General features: G+C 37.5%; 1 protein-coding gene across 5 annotated transcripts in view; it reads right to left on the bottom strand.

The window, feature by feature from the left end:
• actn1 (actinin, alpha 1) overlaps positions 1–23344 on the bottom strand; it is a 94389-nt gene that overhangs the window by 3551 nt on the left and 67494 nt on the right. For 3 of the 5 annotated variants that reach the window (XM_030126208.1, XM_030126211.1, XM_030126212.1), the window contains exons 9-18: positions 16908–17000; positions 14464–14694; positions 13976–14123; positions 11896–12046; positions 9787–9895; positions 9255–9395; positions 8251–8433; positions 6768–6902; positions 5272–5451; positions 3857–4003 (exon numbers count right to left, since the gene is read on the bottom strand). In XM_030126208.1, coding sequence (XP_029982068.1) covers positions 3857–4003; positions 5272–5451; positions 6768–6902; positions 8251–8433; positions 9255–9395; positions 9787–9895; positions 11896–12046; positions 13976–14123; positions 14464–14694; positions 16908–17000 — 1518 coding nt within the window. Of the gene's footprint in view, positions 1–3856; positions 4004–5271; positions 5452–6767; positions 6903–8250; positions 8434–9254; positions 9396–9786; positions 9896–11895; positions 12047–13975; positions 14124–14463; positions 14695–16907; positions 17001–21989; positions 22076–23344 lie in introns of all 5 variants that reach the window. The other 2 variants (XM_030126209.1, XM_030126213.1) reach the window with 1 other exon arrangement.

The following is a 23344-nucleotide window of genomic DNA, read 5'->3' as shown; positions in this document are numbered from 1 at the left end:
GGTAGGACGAGGAGGAGGTGAGATGGTGGTGTTGGTGGTGGGGGAGAAGGAGGAGGTGTGGGGGGTGGGGTGCACCATGCACAGGGGTGAAGGAGGTGAGGGGGTGAAGGGAGGGTCATGCACAAGAGATAGAAAACAGAGAACACAGTGCATATTCATTAGGATCTGGCAGGTGAACATAGGGTGGCAGCACTGCTGCCATGCTGGGCGAGGGCATTCAAAGGCGTTAATGTGCAGAGTGGCAGGCAGACTACAGGGCCTTGTGGTGAGGTTATTCATATCGTCAATCGCACAAGTACTTGACAACACAAAATATGCTCTCCTGAGATGCAAAGGTATGTCTTTACCTTTTTAGTACAGGCAAACAAGAAAGACTTCAGCCAGGGTTGAGCTGCAACTACTGTTTCGTTTATATCACTGATCAATCTGTTAGCTTTTAGTCGATTAAACCCTTCACCAAACTAACATGACGTATTCTAGCATATTCAAAAATTATGCAAATCACAGATAGGTAAGTTTGTGAACCAAAATATGCATCAATGTACTAGTACCTTGAGCACTTTTCAGTCAGGTTTAATAAAGTGGGATTTGTGAATCAGGTACTTTTTAGCAGTCCAACATTTTATTGACTATTTGGTTATTTGATGACCAAACAATCACCAGAATAAAATGATGTTACTGGACAAACACCTTATACTGCATGCATAATGTCATTATTTGTGAACCAAGATACTTTAAACATCTCATAACACTATTCAACCATGTTACGTTTAAGTTTAGGTCCTGACAGCACTTGGTTTGGGTTACAAAAAGATTTAGGCAAACATGTAATAATGAATGACTCTTTAGTGACATTTAACCCAAACCATGATCTTTTTTTTTTTCCAGTGATAGGATGCAGACTCTGCTCTCTGGTGGCAAAGTCCTGGAATTTGTAAATCCACCATCCACCTCAGCCACCTCCTGCCGACTGTGTAAGGAAAAGTAGCAAAGGGGTTAAAACACCACAACTGTATATGAAACACAGTATTTTGGTTCACAAATGTAGGCTTTACACATCTGTACTTTGGACAGATGTATGCCAGCATTTTTTCCTGATTAGGCCAATAAAATGTCCAAGGTGACTGCTTAAAAGTGCTAGATATAAAACCCATGCCATGAAACCCAAATTCAGTCATTTATAATAAGAATAAAACAGAGAAATGCAGCAAACCGTACTTTAATAGGTCAAACTAGAAATGTAATATCATTTTTGATTAGTGGTTAATCTATCAAATTTAATGAGAGTGAACTTTCTTTTGATGTTGTACTCAACTAATCAGCTAATTATTTCTGCTCTGGCAAAGATTTTTGTTCCAACAAAGTCAGACTGAAATGCTCCATGACAACCTTTCCACTTTACTTTTTTCCTAAACTAACTTACATCACATTGATCATGGATTCATTTCTGATTCCTTAGATCTATCTGCTGTTTTTGCTTGTTTTTTTCCCACATATCCACAGAGAAATGCCACAGTGGCTTGCAGTGGCAGAAGCTTAATCCTTATGAAATGTGAAACAAAGGCACAAACAGGTTCAGGTTTACACTTGGCCTCCTGTGGATGCAACTGTCAACCTTGAGTATTGATTAACAATAGGTCAGCTCTGGAAAAATGCATGAGGTAATGGTGGAGACTGCAGGGAGAGCTAAATAAAAACTCATCCATAATTGGTGTTGTTCCTGACACACTGAGGGCTGGAGTATAAAGACTGTTCTAAAGGCAGGAGGGGGTTGGGTTTATAGAAACAGCCATCAATGGAAAGACATTGTACAGCTCCATATATAACTTTGCTATAAACTACATTGCTCTGTTTTTGTTAAACGTAGTTATTCTTCTATTTCCTACCAAAAAAAAAATATACCTGATACATAAGGCTGGTTCTGGCTGCCATCTTCCTTTATGTGACTGAGAGCCCCTGAGCTTTGGAAGATAAATGTTGTGCCACTGAACTGTAACTCCCTTTTGAACCAAGCGTTAAGGTCACTAGACAGTCCACACAAACCGTACGCTCTGCACACACAGTGTTGCCTAGTTAAAGGATTGCCGTTCGCCACACCTCGGGCAGCATGACAGAACGCAAACTGTCTTAAATAGTCTCACCTCTGCTTCTTAGCTTTGTCAACGCAGTCTGAATGTATAAAAGACAAACTTGTGACTCCACACAATAGAAATAATTAAACCCATCTTCAATAACATAACACCTTCTATTCCAGGTTCATTTGACAACATGTTAATTCGCTATTAACCAGGGGTAGCCATAACTACACACATATCTAGTGCATTTTTTCACACCTTCATTATTGTAGGTGTAAAGTCCTTCTTATATGATTCAATTGTAAAAAATGCATAGCTGATATAACTAAAAACAAAAATTTGATTTATTAATTATTCATATGACAAAAGCAGTCAGGATCACAAGTATTTGGACAGTGACATACATTTAGTAATTCTGCCTCTGTAGTCAGTTGTCCAATTACTTTTGAGAATAGAAAAACTACATTTAAAGCAGTTATAATTCTTAAATGGTTAATAGAATATTTTTCTTAAACTCGTTGAATTAAAGCTGCAAGTCCATACTTCGATTACATCTTGGTTGCTTCATTTCAGATCCTCTGTGGTAGTGTACAGAGGCAAAATTACTACATTTGTATCACTGTCCAATTACTTACAGACCTGACTGTATGGATTATTTATTTATTTATTTTTACTTTATGTCTGGGTTTGTTAACTCCACAAACATAATAAACCACAAACGTAGTAAAAATTTGCAGCTTTTAACGTAATAATTCTACAAATGTAGTAACTTTCCCACAAATCTAATAACAGTCACCTACCACAAATGTAATACTTCATTTTCCCACAGTGTGCTCCTACCCTCTCCATTGTTTTCATAATCTTATCCAGTTCATACTGAAGCTTTTATAATAAAACCTTTATAACATTTTTGCCCATTCTGTTTTGTTCCTCCACTTGTATTTGTAATTAAACACCTATTAATCTGGAATTAGTACCATGTGGTGTAACAGTAACATCTGATCATTCTAAGAAGGCGAGTATCCAAAGGACAAGAATAAATGGGGAGAAAAAGAAAGATGAATGAATATTCATGCATGCATTACTTAAATGTATGCAATGTACTAATTTATTACATTTGTGGGAAATTCTTACAATTTTGGAAAATGAAGATTTTTAGCGTCCCACAAACGTAATAAATCCCCACAAAAGTAATAATTATTAAGTTTGTGGGAAATGAAGTATTACGCTTGTAGTAGACATGTTATTGCATTTGTGGGAAAGTTTTTACATTTATGGGATTATTATGTTAAAAGCTGCAAATTTTTGTAACATTTGTGAGGTTAACAGGGCTACTCATTTCATTTGCACAGATAATTGTCTGCACAGCTATTTCTAAATAAGCCTACACATGGCAGTGAATTCATCACTTTTGTTTTTATTCCCCAATTACCAACTTAATTTAACTGTTTTCTTTGTTGTAGTTTCAAAAATGCAGCAGAAAATCTAATTAATCTACAAATATAAGGGAAATGTAAAGTTATATCGTACCATAGAGTAGCTGCCTTATGGTAAAACAAACCCATTTGTAATACTGATGTTGGCTAATTTAAAGCAGACAAGCTCTGATATTTAAGTTTAAAGGGCTCAGATATTTTTCTGTGACTGGACATATATTTTATTTGGCTTCTGGGCACATATATGTCTGTAGATACTAAAGGTTGCCAACCCCTGGCATCAGATCCACAGAGCTGACTATACTGCCCCCCCGCTGCTCTCTGTGACTCACTGTGAGTACTGACCCTGTCGAAGTGGTTGAAGGAAGCCCGGAACTCATTCAGCTGCTCCTGGCTGATGCCCTTGGCGTCTCGCGTCAAGATCTGGTTCTCGATTTCATTGATGGTGCGGGCGATGGTGGTGAGTAGCTGCTCCCAGCCCACGCGGATATGCTGCAGAGGAAAGAGGCCGCGAGGCAAGGGGACTTTCAGTAAGGACAACTTACAGTCAAATGTAATAAGACTCTTGAGTTTTTTGGGCTCTAGGCTTTGTGTGAACTTGGTTTTACCCTGTCTGGACAAGATGACTTGTACAGTATGTCTCAGATGACGACAACGTGTTATGTTTGAAATAAGGCTGTGTTTTGGCATGTAACTGGTAATATGACACTGTGTATTATGATACAGGGGTTTCATATATCCAGTGTGTTCACATAGTTCTGTGCAATCCAAAGACTGGGATCTGTATTTACATTAATCTAATAACCAAGGATTTAAACATTGCACAAAATTAACTGCTCCCTGCCACAATTCTTTGCACAGACACTTTTGGCTTAAAATCTATACAGTGTTTTTGAGAAATCGTACAGTATCACAAAACCTAACATCATAATTCTCCAATTTTTAAAAATTTTTTTGGTGTTAGAAGTTATAATGCTCTCAACAACAGTCCTAGAAACATTTCTAACATTTAAGCTGGAATGTTACAGACAGCCTTACATTAAGTTATGGTATTTTTTTGTATGTTATTATCACATGTACACTGTTCTACATTCTCATTACTCTCACTCACTCCTTTCATACACCCTGTGAGAAACACTTCAGAGCAAACCTAATAGTTAATTTAATTGGCCCCACTCCTAACTGTCTGTCATTTAGATAAAAGACATACTACTGTTTTTCTTCTGTTTTAATAGCAACCATGACTAATCTTAGACACAGAGCACAAAAAGCCATGTAAAAGAATGAATACTTTACTCCAGCACATTTGCATAAATTACTAAAAATGACAAGAAATGAGGGGTGTGAGACATTTTACCTTAGGCCTCAGACATTTCAACAGCTTTAGAAATGGGTCGGCTGCTGTGCTGAATTTCTCTGACAAATTCTAAAATACTTTTTGGTGATGTAGTTAAGCTTTCTCTTGACATGCTGTGTTTTCAAGTTTTGTCATTTTTACACAGTGGAAGGTGAATTACCTTGTCAGGAAAGTTTCATATTAAATACTTCCCTGTAGTTTTATAAACTTGCTGTCACACTTTGTTTTGTTTTTATGGTGACATTGAAATGATCACACAGCCCTCCACATAAAATAAAGCATGAATTGCAGTTAAACAGACCAATACATCACCTTTACACTGTGAGTGCTAACCGTTAGGGTTAGGGCTGTTGTATGTTGCCTGTTGTGCATGGATTTATTTAATGTTACAGTCTGCTTTTACCTCCATGGTGTAGTTGGTGTGCTTGTTGTCAAAGATGAGAGCTTCCTGAATGAGCTGGTGGTCTCCCTCCAGCTGGTCGATCTTTGGCTTGTAGTTTACAATGCTCTTCTCGTACTGGCGTAGGTGTGTCAGCTGATCCTCCAGTGTGCCGTGCATCTCAATTGAGATGCGGCCAATTTCCTGCAAAGACACAAACGTGAATGAAGTGTTAGTAGAAGATTAAAAAATATCAAAGCATCAAAATCTTAAACTCAACACGGAGCTAAACGTGTTGCCAATTTTGTGTTTTTTTTAATTTGACAACCTGGTCATGCATACAAATGTGACAGTGTTTTTTTCTTTTCTTTTTTTTTAATATTCAGTTTTGGTATCAAGATTTCAAAAAGCTGTCTTTTTCATTCAGTTATGTTGCTTGTTGCAATATTGGGACTTTGGCGCCTAAAGGGTTAATATTATATTATGTTTTCTCTCGGGGTTTCAACACATTAAATTTAAGACATTTTAATGACCTTTAGGTTGTTGTTAAGACCTGTTTCACATGGAACATCAGCATGAATGACCCCTTTTTGAGAAAATTGTGAAAATCTAAATTATGTAACGCAAGAAATGTTGTCCTTTTGATACTTAAATGTTTTACAAATGTCACCTCACCAGTGTCTTCAGTCCTTTTAATATGACTGATGTTTAGATACTGTGTATAGATCCAAACACTGCAGAACTTTCTTAGTCTCTTAGGCTATGTTCAGACAGCAGGTCTTAATGCAAAAATGGGATTTTTTGGTGAAATCCGATTTTTTTGTGTGCTCGTTCATATTACACATTAAATGCGATTTCTATCAGTTTTGAGTATGAATTGAATGCGACCCTGAAGTGACCCACATGCATAAAAGAGGTCCTGACATAATATGTGACCACACAGACATGCACTGTGTTTATGGAAGTAAATATGATTTCCCGCCACTCCTCCTCCTGGGACGCAGAATTGGGACGTTTGTTGCATTTCAATGACATAAAGGTTGGATAAATGTGACATGGCGCTTCAGACTGAAGTTGCATTGCAAAATATCTGATACATATCGGATTTAGGACCACATATGGAAGTGGCGTGGGTCGGATTTGAAAAAATTGGATTTGTGCTGTTCAAACTGTCTTTAACAGATCGGACACAGGTCACATATGGGCAAAAAAATCAGATTTGGGCCACATTTGTCTGCAGTCTGAATGTAGCCTTTGAGTTAAATTTAAAAAATATATAAAAATATAATATTCTTTATCATCTAATACATTTTTAAGACTTGTCAAAATCATATTCAAGACATTTTAAGGCCTAAAACATTTTAGATTTTAGAGTGTTTAAGTGCCCACACATCCCGCATGCCCAAACTAAATTATACACAAGTAGTCCAGACTGAACGCAGCCCTGCACTCGTCACCACACTGGCCTCATTCTGAACTTGTAATTTAGTCATCTGAATGTCGGCTGAGCTCACACTGACCTCCATCTTGTTCTGGATCCAGGGCCCAATGACATTGGCCTGGTTGGCAAACTGTCGACGCAGACGCTCGTTGTTCTGCTGCCGGGCGTGTTCCTCAATCAGAGCCTGGTCGCGCTGAGGCACCAGCTGTCTGACCTACAGCAGCACAAGGGTAATGGAAAAGACATGTGTTAATAACAGCACTCATCTATTAATGTGACAATCAAACTTAGAATGAAGGCAAAACTTTACTTGATTTGCATACTACTCTACATGGAATAAATCTTTCTGCAGTTCAGCAACACTATATCATTTCTTTATTTTATATCAGTATTTCTTTTAATGAGGGACAGAAGTGGTGAAGTACAAAATCTGATACTTCATACAAAACTTTTTCTTTTCCAGTCACGTGATGCTTGATGTTCGCTCTGACTGAAAGTTAATGGAAGACCAAAGGCCACTTAAATTCACTGCCAGGGTTATAACTATCAGCATGAGAAAAGTTTCATATCTTTATCTCCTTGAAGGAAGAAACAAAATACAAACATTTCTAAAAGCAGCCATGCAATGACTAATGAAACAGATGGTTTTGTCTGTATTGTGCTGAATGTGAGATTTGAGCAATCTAATAAGTTGACTGCCAGCATTACTACATTACACAGATCTAATAAAGAATGGCACGACATTCAGTTTAATGTTGACTACAGCTGGGAAGATTCATTGATTTGAATCAGTAAACTGTCAAAAAAAAAAGGCTTGAGTAAATAGTGAAGTGCATGGGATACAATATGGGATGAAATCCATATGAATTATTTCTGACATCTTTGCCTCAGTAAAGTCTGATTTATTTCTTATAATAACTATTAACATTTGCTATGCCTTTGATATTTAGAAACATTAAATCCAATCATGTTGAATCAGAAAGTGTTGTATCTCATTTTATCAAAATATACCATAATGTTTCATATGTATCACTGGCACTGCATTATAATAAATATCACATTGTATCTACATTAAAGACATAAACTATGATACAATGCATGATACACCCAGTGAATCAAAGGTTATGATACAGGATAATACTCTGCTGTTAAAGAGTCACAAAATAACACTAAGTAAGATTTGAGCCTGTACAATAGCAGTATTTGCTTGTAGGGGAAAAACACTCATGAGGAGGAGCATGTGAACCAATGCATTTCACTAGACTCTTCAAGGCAGACGTTTACAGACATACTGGACTTACAACTTAATGGAATGAAGTCATTGTTAATGTTATCCATGTCACCTGAACAAGTGTCTGCTGTGAGAAAATCTATTTGCTTGGACTTTGGCTGTGGCTGTAGTCACACTGTAACTACAGCTGTGGAGCCACCACCAAAAATATATGCACATTTCTTTCAAATTGTTCATTGTTTGTGTGAGACAGTGACAGATTCCCTCCCACAGCAGAAAACACATGAAATCATGTAAGGCCACATTTCCTTGTGTGTTACTGATTCATTACCTTATCCCATTTGGCATTAATCTCTTGTGGGTTGATGGTGGTGTAAGGGTTGGTGCCAGCCATGTTCACATGATAGGTCTGCACAATCTTGGCGATCTCGTTGTGGATGCCCAGAATGGCCTGGCGCTCCTTGTCCGCCTCTGGCAGTGTGGCTTTGAATTGCTCGTGGGCTGTACTTAATCCCTGAGACACAAAACACAAATACATCATTTTAAAATATACACCAAAACAGCAAAATAACAAGGCTATTTTCATTTCTACATTTAATGGAAACTGGCTTCCTTCCTCTTCTTGATTTACATGTAATGATGCTTTGTGAAAACAGTAAATAGAGAAAACAACGAGAGCCTGTGGTCTCCTCTCAGACTGTAAACTAGCCAATGTATTGTTATCTCACAATAATAACAATAATAATGCAAACAAAAAAAACAACAATATATAGCAGTGACATTCAGCCAATTATCAGGTCTTTCCCGATATCTTTACCCACACATAGATATTATCAGAATTAATATAAGCTGTTATTTTTGCATGGTATGATCTTTTCCTATTGTTTTACATCTTAAAAATGCTGTTTCAGGAAGTGAAAGTATTTCAATGACACTATTTCTGTATAACACTATAGATAAAACTACAGACCTTAAAGAAGTAACATCTGTAGAAAACTTCTACACAAAAGTAAATAATTCACTTTTTCAGCTATACATCTAATTGATATTATACACATGAGCCCATAAGTGTTAATAGTACCTTTTACTTCACGATTAATAAATGCATATTAGTACACAGCAGGGTAAAAGCAAGATGAGGAAAATTCATAAAATCCAGTAAAAAAAATAGAGTAAATTAGAGTTTTTGTAACTTAAATTATAATGTGCAGTTTCTGTTCATTTTTATCTGTTGTGTACTTGTTACCAAGCATACCTTATATAGTCTAACCCAGATATAAGTCTACATGGATGTGTGTGTCAGATAAAGTTCTAATTGCTGACGTCTGCACTCACCTGGATTTCTTCAATGGTGTGGACAATAAAAGTATCCTGCAGGTCCTCCATGGCACCCTCCATCCAGTTGTTGAATGGAGCCGCTCTTTTGGCAAACTCAAGGTACAGTTGGTCGATGGTTTCAAGCAGCTTTTCAGTTCTCTGTTAGGCATAAAAAACAAGGTTACCACAAAACACAGGTCAATAAGTTAAATTAAACTTTTTAAAGGCCACTGGGTTCTTGAGGGAGTTCAAAGAGATTTTCCACAGAACTGAAGCATACAGCTGGATTTGGGTGATAATATTTTTTACAAATAAATAATAAAAAACAAAATCTCTTTAAGATTTTAAGGCCAGTGAGAGCCTGGAAAACCACGTAGTCTCTTCACAAGCTCAGACTGTGTGGGAGCCTGCTTTCATCTCTAAATGTATAATTATTTCTGCTCCAACCAGCACCATGAAGGAGGGAGGGATAAAAACGGAAAAGAAAATCAACAACAACAAAAGTCTTCTATAAAGTTAGTCCAGGGCCTATTTTTTAACCAGGTCTCACCTGCAAAGCCTCGCTGCGTTTCTGGGTCAGAGCTCCCAGTGCGTCCCACTGGTCACAGATCCGCTGGCAGCGAGCGTTTACACTGGGGGAGTCATAGTAGTCCAGCTCACTGAAGCACAGAAAGACCACAGATTAGTCATCAACATCTTTCTTAGATGCACTTTGCATCCTGCTTTGACTTTGTCAACCTGGTCTCATGCTTTTCAGGTGTGAAGCATTCACAGCCTTTCAGGGTTTCTCTGAGTCATCTCTAAGATACAATTCTTTTCACTCTTCCATTCATTCATCAACTGCAATTTAGTCTACGCTCAAAACTTCTTTAAAAAATGAACTGCTAAACATAAAATTGCAATGTTGTGGAAGTCTGTTCACAGACCAAGCAAGTGAATTTGGGTTGAGGGGTTACTGCAGTGCCTTGCCCTAGAGAGACTTACATTTATTTTATTTTGCAAAGAATTTGGGCTCATTTATAGAGATTCTGGAGGGGGACGATTTCATAACAGCTTTGTAGTCTACTGTATTTTTTGTTTTTTTCTGAAGATCACTGACTACAACACGGGTGCACTCTATGTGGGGTACAAACTGTGTCCACCCGTACATGTACATGCCTGCAACATGTTTGTAATTCTTCTTCTTTCTTCATAAGCCATGATGAGAAACAGTCAGTTTCCAAACTAGGAAAATATACCACAAATACAGTAGTTCCCAACCTTTTTTAACTCGTGACCCCATTTTAACATCACACATTTCTGGCGACCCAAGATATTCATAATAAAGACATTTTTTTGCAAAAATTAATTTGCTTTTTGATCATGAAACAGTTTGCTATATTATGTTAACGTTAATTTTAGATGACATTTAGTCTATATAATGTATATTATTATGGACAGAGGCAGAAAAGCCAGGTGCACAAAGGTAGAATTTTATTTTCCTTGGTCAGGATATGTACAGTCAGTCCAGCTTGGATTTACAAGGCTGACAATTAATACTGAACAAAAAACTCAAACTATGAATTATGAAAGAGCTACAGCATCTGAAACCGACCACAATGAACATTTGACAGATAAACAGTACCACAGTGCTTCAGTTTCAGCTTCAGAGTTTGTCATGTCTTTTATGTATTGGGATTGTCTCTCTTAACTCACCATATATTTTTTATTAGTAATTTTTTTTCATATTTTTATCAATTACTAGACATTTCAGGTGACCTCATTTGAATTCCAGGCAACCCCATGTGGGGTTGTGACCCCAAGGTTGAAAAACACTGCACTAATACCTGCATATTATGCATTTCTTCAAGTGCCCTTTTGTACTTACTGATGTACCTATTATGTTATTTTTTATATTTGTGTATTATAACTGAAAAAGACAATAAAAAGGCACTTGTCAAAAAAAAAAAAAAAAAGAACTGGAGAGCACAACAAAGAACAAAACATTTGGAGACCACCAACAACAACACAAACAAAAAGGTGATCAATACAATTATGGAAAAACAGAGTCACTAAAAAGGAGACAGTCATTAATCAACACATTTATCTCAATCAACTACATGTCCTGGATTTAGAGCCAACTGTAGTCGCATGTAGCCACAACTATCTCCACACTTCATTGGATATATAGATAAGTGCAGCACTGTCCTCTATCACTGTGGAATTGGGGTCGAGGTTATCCAGGGTGTTCAGCTATGTAGTTTTTAGGTGGTGCTGAGTACAGGGAGCTGCACATCTGCATGAGGGAGTGTGTCATGGTAATAAAATGACCAAATCCCTTAAAGAAAATGGCACATAAAAAGCCATGTGTCTGTGTCGAATTTGTCATTTTCAGGGTGTATCTGTAGCTCAGAGGTTGTTGTTTCATTTAAGGTAAGGGGCACCAAAGCAATAATGGACAGATAAAAGAATGAAAGAGAAAACCTAATCCTGCCACAGCACAGAAACATTCACCCTTAATCCTTCCTTAGTCCGGGTACATCCTCTAAACCAGTCTCTAACTGAACAAACACCATGTTTCCACTCTTGCCTTTAGTATATTCTACTCTATTTTAGACTGTATTGATTTATCATCTAAAATGCACATCTCCACTGTCTGCTCTTGTTTATCGTCTCTTACTTTAACTCCTGTGCGATTGCTGCGATCTGCTCCACACGGTCCTGATGTGCAGCCAGATCGCTCTCAAAGGCCTCGTGTTTCTTCAGCAGGGCCTTGATCTCTGACAGAGAGGCCGTCTCGTAGTCCCGCTTCTGCAGCATGTCCTCCTTACCTACAGGGAGAGAAAAGTCAAGCTAAAAACCATTCACAAGTTCAGTCATATTTGTCTTCATACAGAGTTCTAGTTTTTAGTTTTACACACCAGCATTCACAATTTTACACCATTCATCTTGTATTGCTCTACATGATGGCCTTTGTACAGGCTTCTAAGAGGATTTTCATCAAATATCAGTCTATTCTCAACACAGTTTCACCATTTATTACCAAGGTAGACTTCTATGCATAACATAAATATGCAGACAGTCAAAAAAAATGCATCACCTTCAAAATTTTGAAACATTTTACTATATAACTTCTGATTTACAATAAAAATAAGACACAGCATCTTGACACGAGCCCATTGTGGATGTTGCTTATCATCCACAGAAGCTGTGGCCTGGCAGCGCTGGACAAATCTGACAATTGTAGATTGATTGCAACACAGTTAGTGCTGCAGTTCTGTGGGATGCACCAGCCTCAGTCATACTAAGTGCATGATGATGTTCTTTGTGTTTTAAGCACAACATACGTACAAATTGTTGCTTCCTTTACACTGTATTTTAGCTTCAGCTTCTACACTGCAAATTATTTGGTTCTTATCAAGAGAAAACAAAAACTTAAATTTAGAAGTGTTAGATAATTGCCCCGCCCCCCCAAAGGCAAAGGGGAGGCAAGGGGTATAATTTTTGGTTTGGTTTGTTTGTTTCTTTGTTTGTTAATACTCTAGCAGCAAAACTATTGGTTGAATTCATACCAAATTGGGTTTATAGATTGTCAGTGACCCAGAATAGATGTGGTTACATTCTGGGAAAAGTAGGTCAAAGTTCAAATTTTTTATGAATTTTTTAAATTCTTTTTTTCTCCCATTTACTTATAAAGGGCGAAATTTCAAATGTTTATTAAAAACATCAATTTTGTTTCAATTCACTTCAAACTTGACACACATATAGAGGCAATTGATATGATGACATCACCGCACACACAGACATGATGACATCAGCTGGATTGATACCAAAATAAGCTACAATCCATGCAAGCGGCGGGGTTTGTTGTGCCTGGCACCACTTGTTTATCTTGTTTTAAGAGTTAATTTCTCATTTAAAGTCTTCATACATCTGTAGACATGCTTATTTCTAGATTTAAAAATCTTAATTCAAGAAATCTTGTCAAGTGAAATTATCTTGCTGAATGGACAGATATGTCACTTGTTTTGAGTACCTTTTTCCTCAGATTTAGTGTTTTTATCTTGTTTTTAGACACCCTTTTCTGCAGTGTAGGATTAGCTTTATATTCACTCGGGGTCAAAACTTTTGGTACTGACACAAATTTTGTTTTTGCAACTTTACTACATCAGTTTTGTTTCCATGTGTTTCTGAAGCACAATTAAAAGTATTTTATACATATTAAAAGATTTGATTGGCAGGGAGTCAATCCATAAGAGTCATTGCATGTTACTGCCAGAACGTTCGTCTATAATTGCACATAACATTTTTAAAGAGTTGTTTTAAATAGTTACTTTTTAAACCAATAACAAATCTTAATAATGGTATATTTTGACTTTTGATAAAAACAGAATCAATGAAGTGTGAAATCCACTGGTTTGAGCACTCATAATACTGTGTCTAGAGTTAATGAACACAATTAACCCCATCAGACATCACAAACTGCATGTAAAAAAAATACAGTTCAGGATGATGCATTTTCATTGACTGTCAATATATAGTTTTATTAATAACCATAACACTTCCCTAAAACTGTACAATACTGGGGCAAAACCAGTAGACATAACACTGGTCTACAGTTACTGATCCACTTTGTCACCAAAATAGTGCTACAATTTTGGATGCGATAAGTAATTAATTTAGGTGTGAAACAAACAAACCAAAAGCATGCTGGATGCCTTTACTCAGACACTGAACAGCTTCTTCCACACAGTCCCTACCTTCAGTCCAGGCTTCATGGATGGCTGCTTTTTGGCGGAATTTCTCCGCCAGGTGGTCGAGTCTTTCCAGCCTGCGAATCTCATTGAGGAGCCACTCCTCATAGCCTTTCTCTGCTCCCTCTAGATTTCCCCAAGCATTGTTAATATCCTGAATAAGGTGAATGCAAATACTTCAGAAATCACAACCATAACCTCATGACTGCAAATAGTTAAAAAAAAAAAAGTTTTTTATATGTGAAATGATAAAACAGAATGTTATTATTCAGCAAAACAAGCAACAAAGAAGCAACCAGTCAGAAAAATTGGTTCAAATGTTTTATGGCAACAGGATTAAAGTGAGCTGAGGTAAGTCTCTGGCTCCCGTTTTCCATCAAAGTTGCACAAAAACTTTCCTTGTCTTGAGGTTTGGATAGCCCCAGTGTTGTCACATTCAATCTGTTAAAATGTTTGTGTGGGGGTTTGTTCTTTCACAAGTGACTGAAACTTACTGAGACCATCTTTCCTTCTGATGGCATGAAGGCAGGCCTGTTGCTGAGCCTCAGCTTGGTCTGAAGGGTGTTGAAGTTGATCTCCAGCTGGCATTTCTCCTGCACTTTGGGTGGCTTGTGGAGGCGGCGGTAATCTCTGAAGTCCTCCAACTTCTGCTGCATCGCCTGCATGGTGTTTTCAGGCATGCGGTTCTCCAGCCAGGGGATGGTACGACGGATCCACTCCAACAGCTGCAGTGGTGTGTGTGTGAGTGTGTGCGTATGTGTGTGTGTCGTAATGAAGGATGAGAATGAGAGGAAGCGACGGAGGATAAACACCAACATGGATAGGCATAGGAGAATCATGCAAATAAGAGAAAATAGAGAGGGAAATAATGAGGTATTGTGGTGTAATTAATGTTAGAAGTTGTGTCAAAAAAAAGAAGAATAGAGGTTGAAATAATTGGTTAGTTAACTGCTTTATTCTTCATTTCCTCTGATAAATGTAGCTCATTAAATCTTCTGAAACTTCATAGGTTTGGCATATTTCCTACTAAATGTGCGCAGTTTTAATTTTTGCTGTCTTTGTAAAAGCCTATAAATTTTAAGACTAACAACTCCTTTAAGAAAATTACTAAGTGGCACTGCTAAGGGACATTTATCATTACTTCCCTCAAAAGTAAACTTTTAGTTTTATTAAGTTTAAAGCTTGAAACAGACAGTTGAATGATTTTACTTGTACGTGCTGACGACACCTGCAGAAACTGAACTCTAAGCTGCTTCACTATAATATGATCAAGTGTTTTCATAGTTTTTTATGCCTTTAATGTTCAGTTAGAACATTCAGATGTGACCTACTGAGTTAATTTCAAGTCTTTCTGAGTCACGAGCTGAAACCAAAGCTACCCAGGTCATAAATAACTGAAATATAGATGAAAGAGGTTGTAAAAGCTATTGAAAGTAACACATTACTGTAACTCTACTGCATGTAGCTGTAATAAATAATACAATCATTTTGTTTTTTGGTAAATAACACAAGTATCATTACAAAAATGTAAACGGCTCATAACTTGTTGCTTTTGATGTGCATGAAAATAGTGGGAAACTGTGGGGGACAAACACAGCTCATTCCCCTAATCGCCTGTTTATGATCTAACATTGATGGAACTTTGAACGAGTGATTCAGAAATCAATCAGCATTAGACTGGCACACACAGTGGTTCGAGCAATGTGAGCTTGTTGAGTTGGAAATATGGAAATTATTTTTCCCTTTTAAAGGTCAGAGAAAAAAAAAATCTTCTTTTGCTTTGCTATGTCGATGTGGCCTGGTAAACTACATTCACCGGCCACTTTATTAAGTACATCGAATATACGCTGTTGTCCATAAAGTTGGAATAATTTTGTTTTCAGACTCTTTATTCTTTTTTTTACACATCAGTATTAACCTTTGACCAGGCCCAATGATTACATACTGAGTCCCAGTTACACTTCATCTATCAAGAACAAATCACATGGTCACAGTCATTTCATGAGAACAAGTCAAAACGGTTTTATTCCAACTTTATGGGCAACATTGTACGCATATAGAATAAGCCAATCACATGGCAAAAATGTAATGCATTTCGATGATCGTTCAAAACAAGCTTTAGAATAGGGAGGAAAGGTATTTTAAGTGATTTTTTTATCACTTGGTTGTTGATGCCAAACAGGCTTTTCTGAGTATTTCATTAATTGTGAATCTAACTGGGGATTTTTTTAGCATGCAACCATCGCTTGGACTTAAGAAGATAATGATCCAAAATATCCAGAGAGGCCTTGTTGATGCTGGATGTCAGAGGAGAATGGTTGGACTGGTTCGAGATTAAAGAAAGACAAAAATAACTCAAACAACCTCTGATCACAAATGAGGTACGCTGAAAAGCATCTCTGAACACACTACAAATGAGCATATGCACTCATTGGCCATTTTATTAGGTACACCTGGTAACAAAGTGGTAATAAAGTGGATGGTGAGTGAATAGTAATAGGAACTATTGGAACATATCTGCTGTATTTTATTGTATCACAAATGACTTTTCACTGCGGTAATATGGGTATGATGATAACTGTGTGTGCGCTGAGAAGAAAGAATAAAGAAAATGTTATTTCTATGAGGCAGTGCATGATGATAATAACTAGTAACTATAGTTAATTACTAATTTTCAGTAAATTGCAGAACACCGGCTGATAAATGAGCAAATCCTGACTCGTTGCTGCAGAAAAATCCAAGTAAGATACTGAATGTACCACTATGTGAGTCTAAGGGCTTGTTTATCTCTATCTACCGTCTCTCTACACCTGTATGAGCACAAACACCCCTGGGATGTGGAGGTAAGGGAGACAACGGGGGAGAGAGAGAGAGAGAGAGAGAGAGTGAGGGGTAGAGGAAGTGCAGGAGAATCAGAGGAAAGATGGGGTGTGCTCACATCACTGGCCAGCTTCTCATAGTCCTCCATCAGCTGCTCATTCTCTTGGTTGACAGCCAACACCTTGCAGATCCTGTTGGCCGCTGTCTCCGCCTGGATGACGAAGGCAAGCATAGGGAAAAACAGATGAGATGCAGACTGGAGTGGAAATAGCATCTGTAGCTATTGACTCTGACCTTAGGTAGTTCAATCTCCATCAAGAGTTCACAGCTTATTTTTTATCTTCTTGTACCCAATAATGAGATCAGAGTAGTTTATGTACCATTTACTAGTCCACAACACATACTAGATTTTTGACATTAAAGAATCTACTCTTCATACAAATCAATTCTTATCATTAGCCTTTAATTTCACCTGCCCATCTCATGTCACCTGTAATTTTAACTATTTTAGCTTTGTCAACTTACATTTTAATCCACTTTTTAGCATATCTGTTACATTTAGCTTATTATATCATCACCCTTCTAAAACAAGTGGTGCCAGGCACAACAAACCCCGCCCCTCGCACATATTGTATATTATGGCATCGATCCAGCTGATGTCAGCATATCAATAGCCTCTAGGTGTGCCAAGTTTGAAATAAATTGAAACAAAATTGAGGTTTTTATAGACAATTGAAATTTTGACCATTATAAGTAAAAGAGAAGAAAAAATACTTTAAAAATTCATAAAAAATTTGACCTATTTTTCTCAAAATGTAATCACATCCATTCTGGATCACTGGCAATCTATAACACAATTTGGTAAGAATTCAACCAATAGTTTTGCTGTTACAGACATGTGAAATTTCACCCATTATAAGTGAATGGGGAAAAAAAAATTTAAAAATTCATTAAAAAAAATTTGAACTTTGACCTACTGTTTCCAAAATGTAATCACATCTTTTCTGGGTAACTGGCAATCTATAAACTCAATTTGGTATGAATTCAACCAATAGTTTTGCTGCTAGAGTGTTAAAAACAAAGAAACAAACTGAACCAAAAACAATACCCCTTGCCTCCCCTTTGGGGGGCAGGGTAATAACTGACAAAGTCATCTTTTCAGTTTATTCAGGAAACACAAAAAAAAAAATAACCAGGCCTAAGTCACACTCTTGGCATATACAATTATTTTACAAGGTAGAATCACATGATCTGCTCAAATGAGAATGTAGGCAATTTTACCAGAAGTGGCCAGTGTCATAAGGCGATGATTTAGGTAAAAAAAAAAAAAAAGTCAAAAAATTAAGATTTTAATTTAGGAAGGTGATGATATGAAACATAAAAACATTAAATGTAGATAAGTGTCTATTTCATGTGCTCCAAATTACTAGATGTAGTGTTCAAGAGATACAACTGACATTCACTAAACACAACATGAGTTTGTTATCCTGTTTTCAAATAGATTTATATTTTTAGAAAATCCTGTCAACTGTAGAGGTACCCCCTGTTGGGAATCATTGATCTACATTATGTAAATTATGGCTAGTTGGTGTATATTTTTGATTTACTTCCAACATTTGACTGCAGGCAATTATCTCCACTGCCTACATAAGCGCTTCAAAATCTCCCTCATGTGTCATTTTGGAGATGAAGTAATACATCAGCAACAATATTTCAAGCATGCGCCTTGCTTCTGTAAGGTATGATGTTATCTCTGTAACCCTGTCAGGGCTTGTGTGTCACTGTGAATGTCACCAAAATGTACTGAGATTAATAATCTAATGTCTGTTTCTAGGAGGGACTCAAGAGAGCAACAGAGACAACTTGCAGAGCTTATTCGTAACAAGGACATTTCATGGTGTACCTGTTGACAGGTGTGTTTCCCAGGGGCACCGTTCTCCCTGCACCACTGTCTTTTTATAGAACAGCAGTGTACAGAATGGTGCTAAGCTCTCAACCTACATACAGAAAGCTCCCATGATGCTGAAAATGGCCTAAACTGGAAGAAGATCCATGACATAACAGGTGTTTAACATGGTCTGTCCATCTTCACCACTGCACTGATAATGCATGATTGACAGTGTTTCAATGACGACACACCAGTCAATCAAAACAATAGTAAAATATGTAGCAATGGATGATGTTGTGCAGTAGCATGAGCTCTTGGAAGCCAAAGTAAATCTGTTTGATAAGAATAGGGTTTACAGATGAGGTAACGTGTTAACATTTAACTCATGTTTATGTCATTCTAGTTAAATAACTGCAGGTAATGAGAGTAACAATGTGAGTCACTGACTGAATAAAACTACAGTTTCTCTGAATATGAACATTATTGACATCATTTTATACCTGTAAGACCATGATTATAATGTAGAAATAGTAAATGTGTAGGAAAGCAGAGGATACAGTAGAATAGGAAGCAACATGCAAAGAACTGCAGTATGCAATGGCTATAGCTGAGAAATGCACAATAATCACAACTGAAGTGTTACTATGGGTTATATAATATCAAAACCAACCTAGTCAACCTGATTATAGTGAACCAACCCAAACTGCACCACTTTTAGTTTCTCAAATGTGCCAGAAAAATAAATTAAAAGCTACAGAATGAAGGGTGTAGTAGCTTTCACAGCAGTGTCCTTACTAAGACAGACTTGAATCTCCCTCCCACCACATTTCATAGCAGAGAGACTGGCATCCCACACATAGCACTCCTTTCAGCCTCTTTTGTCAAAAGATCACGGGGGAAACTTGGCTCGGTCAGAGACATGCTCTGGAGGCTTCGGGAGCAGCCGGCAAGCTGCCTTAAAAGGAGATTCAGGATGTGCAGGTCTTGCTTCTTTGAGCAAATGTTTGCAGACTGAGCTTGTTTACTGACAGTCCTGACAGCCAGGACCTCTTTTATGAATTGCTTTGTCCTGACATCAGAGTTAGCAGAGACAAGACACAGGAAGGGTTGACTAAAAAAAACTGAGTACAGGGTTTGGATGAAACCAGCGCTGGCTGAGATCTCTTTGTGTTTTTGAAGTATTAATAAGCATCTGTTTATGTCCTAAAAATGGAAACATCTCTTTAAAGACACAAATGTTATTTAGCAGCATTTACTGCAGTCTGCTAACACTTTGTAGAATAAATAAAACATCTCAGCTTTGTCAGTAAGAAATTGGAAGAATCAGTCATCCATAACTGGGGCAGGTTTTTGACAGTACAACTTTTCTTATTAAACATACTCCCAAGAAAACATATTTAGTATAATTATACATAAAAGACATTTTATTGTCTTTGCACAAGAAAACACAACGAAACTTGTGTGACAATAATCTTCCTGTAGTGGAACCAATAAAAGTGAATGGTTGGATGTGAATGAATATTTTATATAGATGGAGTTACAGAAATGCATTCTTTTACTGTTTTTTTGAATGTTTTAGTTTTTATTAATGTCTTTTCTTTTTTTTTTTTTTAATGATAACATCAGCCTACCCAGGGACTGCAGGTGGAAATTAGCACTAGTGCTACAACCTGGCACATTACATCTCTCCTTTTTAAGGTTAATGTATATTGTGCATTGTCCCCATCTCAATAAAAAAAGCATAAAAATGTGAGTATATGTTTAGTAATTATTAAATTATAATAAATACTCAAATGTACTGTATGTGTATATATTTAACTTCACATTGAAATGTCTCTCCCTACTTCTTGACACTGTTATGAAGGTTAACCCGGCGCATGATTTAATTATTTTTGCCTTATTGCTTGTGATTTACACAGCTTGAAAACAGATTAAATGTTATTACTGTGCAGCAGGCAGAATTGTTTTTGTTTTTTTATACCATAATTACTAATAGAATGCTTAAAAGTTGTGTATATATATTCACCAGGGCTGGAGAAAACCACTAAGGAGAGGCATAAACTGGAGTTAACATGGATGCCTTTGTAAAGTTAAAGTGAGGATTTCCATGTCCTGATGCAGCCAACAAGGAAAGGTGAAGTTGATGGTGTTTATGTGAGAATTTCTGCCCTGCAGTGCTCAAATTTGAGGTGCTAGACAGAGGAGAAGTAACTGTTCTTCCACCCCCGTTTCTATGTGGCGTCCATGCCAGGTCTATAAAACCCTGTGCCAGCCTGCAGTGGTTTCCGGACTCCTGCTCCTCACAGGGTTCAATAGCTCCATTAAGCAGTGGATCCTAACAAAGTGCTTAAGTACAGGAGACTTAGTGGATATCCTGTGTGTGTGATAAGTCTCCATTATTCTGTACAGAGATCTTTAGCAGATTTGGCCTAATGTACTCCAATGAGAGAGCAGGAACTTTCCGCCGGCACAGGGGAAAGGTTGTGCGCTGGCTGTATCGGGGATCGATATGCTGCTGAAAACGGCAGATATGGAGGATTTGGCTCCTGCTGAGGCCGCCCACAGCTGAAATGTATGAGCTTATGAGATTCAACTATCCAGAGATAAGATATAAGAGTGTTTCTTAAGCTAAAAAGAAGTTGGTTCAACAAAAAACTTGGAGATGAAGAAAGTTGCTAACAGACTGGCTGGTTGTGTCATTAAATACTTTCATCCTTGCAGAAATGTGTTTCCCATTAAGCTAATAACGTGATCCATACACATTAATACAGATATAAAACATACTCAGTGAGTGTTAGATGAAAAATAAATACCTTTTTGTGTAAAACTAAGCTGCTAGTTAACTTAAGGAAACAAGGAAAAGACTATTTGTGGCTAAGACAAATTTGCCTAAAGATCAATATAAATATGTAAATCTGTCGTTTTACATAGGTTTGTCTGCTTGACTCTTTCTTGGTCCAACACTTCCTTTAGTTTTTTCTGTAGATTACCTGAAAAATGACAGAGAAAGCTGACCATATGCTGTACATTGCCCTCCCTGTAACACATTTGAGTTCTTTTTGTGTTTTATAAAAGCTTAAATACAACTGAGTACAAAATAGAAATAAAAATATATAAATAAGTAGGTCTGCATTGTATGTCAAAAGCATGTTCCAGCTTTTCACAAATAGACTGTATTGCATGACAGGCAGATTGTGTATCACTGCAACACAAACCAAATGTTTGTTAAATCAGACTGTGATGTGATCTGTTAGTGTCTGCCATTCACTTTGGCAAGTATCGGGTAAATTTTTTTTCCATTTCATTTCTCACCTTCTGCTTGCCTGAGAATGCGTGGTAGTAACACGACACATAAGTCATGACGGCCTTCTCATCTGGCCTCAAGGTGCTAATGATATCTGCCCAGGAAAAGAGGAGGGGAGAAGACAGAGAAGAGAAAAAATGCCCAGGAGTAAAAGTGTGCAGAAAAAAGGACCAGCAGGGGGCGTAATCACAAGAGGAGGCAGCACCGAGCACAAGGCATCCCCAGTCTACATGCAGATTTGTATGTAAAGTTCACAGTTTTAAGTCAAATCTGAGCTTTTCATGTGAAATATTAAAGTTAAATTCACTTTAAATCAAGTGGGAGGAGAGTGGAGAAATTAAATGAAATGTCTACAAGATCAAAGTAATCTGTTCATGTTTAGCACCAGATTCAGAGTAAATAAATTTGGACATTGAGGCCAAGTTCCTGTTGTAATTCATCCCTTAAACACCACCAAACATTAAGTGTCCAAAGTCTGCCAAGACCTGTGATAATCAGAGGATTCAGTGTGTCAAACTGAAACCCTTGTGTCTGATGGAATTTTAATAGGGTTCACTTTTTCAAACTTAAAACTTCACACTTTGTTTTATTTTGTAACTAAATTTAGACAAATTTATCTTATGCCTCTAAGATTTATGAAGCAATACCGAGTCCAGCTGAAGTTTGACTGCTCTCAGTGAAGCCACGCCTCCGGACTCTCGGAGTTATAAACACAGACATTTTTGATCTGAGTTGCTTAAACACAGCTGTGGTGAAATGCTGGTTCTGCTGCTGGGCCTCTCAAATGAACCTGGGTCTTATATAATGGCTGCTCTGCGATGCTCTGCTTCACCCTGACTGTCTGAGAGAAGGCACATCACAATCTGCTCCAAGGTAGCTGTCAAAACTGACAGAAAATAATTCTTTACCCAATGGAGAATGTCTGGTACAACATTTCATTCTTCCACAGAAACAAGCGAACTGACTCCCTGCTAAAGTCAGACAATACATAATCATTCAAATGAAGCGTTGGCTCTCCGCTTGACTTTGAAGTGCCGGTTTTAATTTCATTCATTCCTCCACCCTCTGTTTAAACTGTCATTGTCAAGGCTGAACATAACCATCCATTTAAACAGTTACATCTCCCCCACCACGCTAGACTTCAGGCTAATTTGATTCTCTCTGTCAGCTACCACAGCTTTTATCACAGACAATCATCATCATTTATCAGACGAACTTCCCCACACCTCCCACCCTGCTCAGTTTCTCTAATTAATCAGTGGTGAATTTGGCAGCCCGCAATGCAGAATGACGTAGACGGGAGATGTGCTTGTGCTCGCTCCCTCTAAAAACGTGTCGTCCCATCATGCATTTGGTGAACCAT

The sequence above is a fragment of the Sphaeramia orbicularis genome, chromosome 22 (genome assembly GCF_902148855.1).
Source record: "Sphaeramia orbicularis chromosome 22, fSphaOr1.1, whole genome shotgun sequence".
Lineage (NCBI taxonomy): Eukaryota > Metazoa > Chordata > Actinopteri > Kurtiformes > Apogonidae > Sphaeramia > Sphaeramia orbicularis.
Note: the sequence above shows the minus strand (reverse complement) of the source record. Positions and strands in the feature narration are given on the sequence as shown.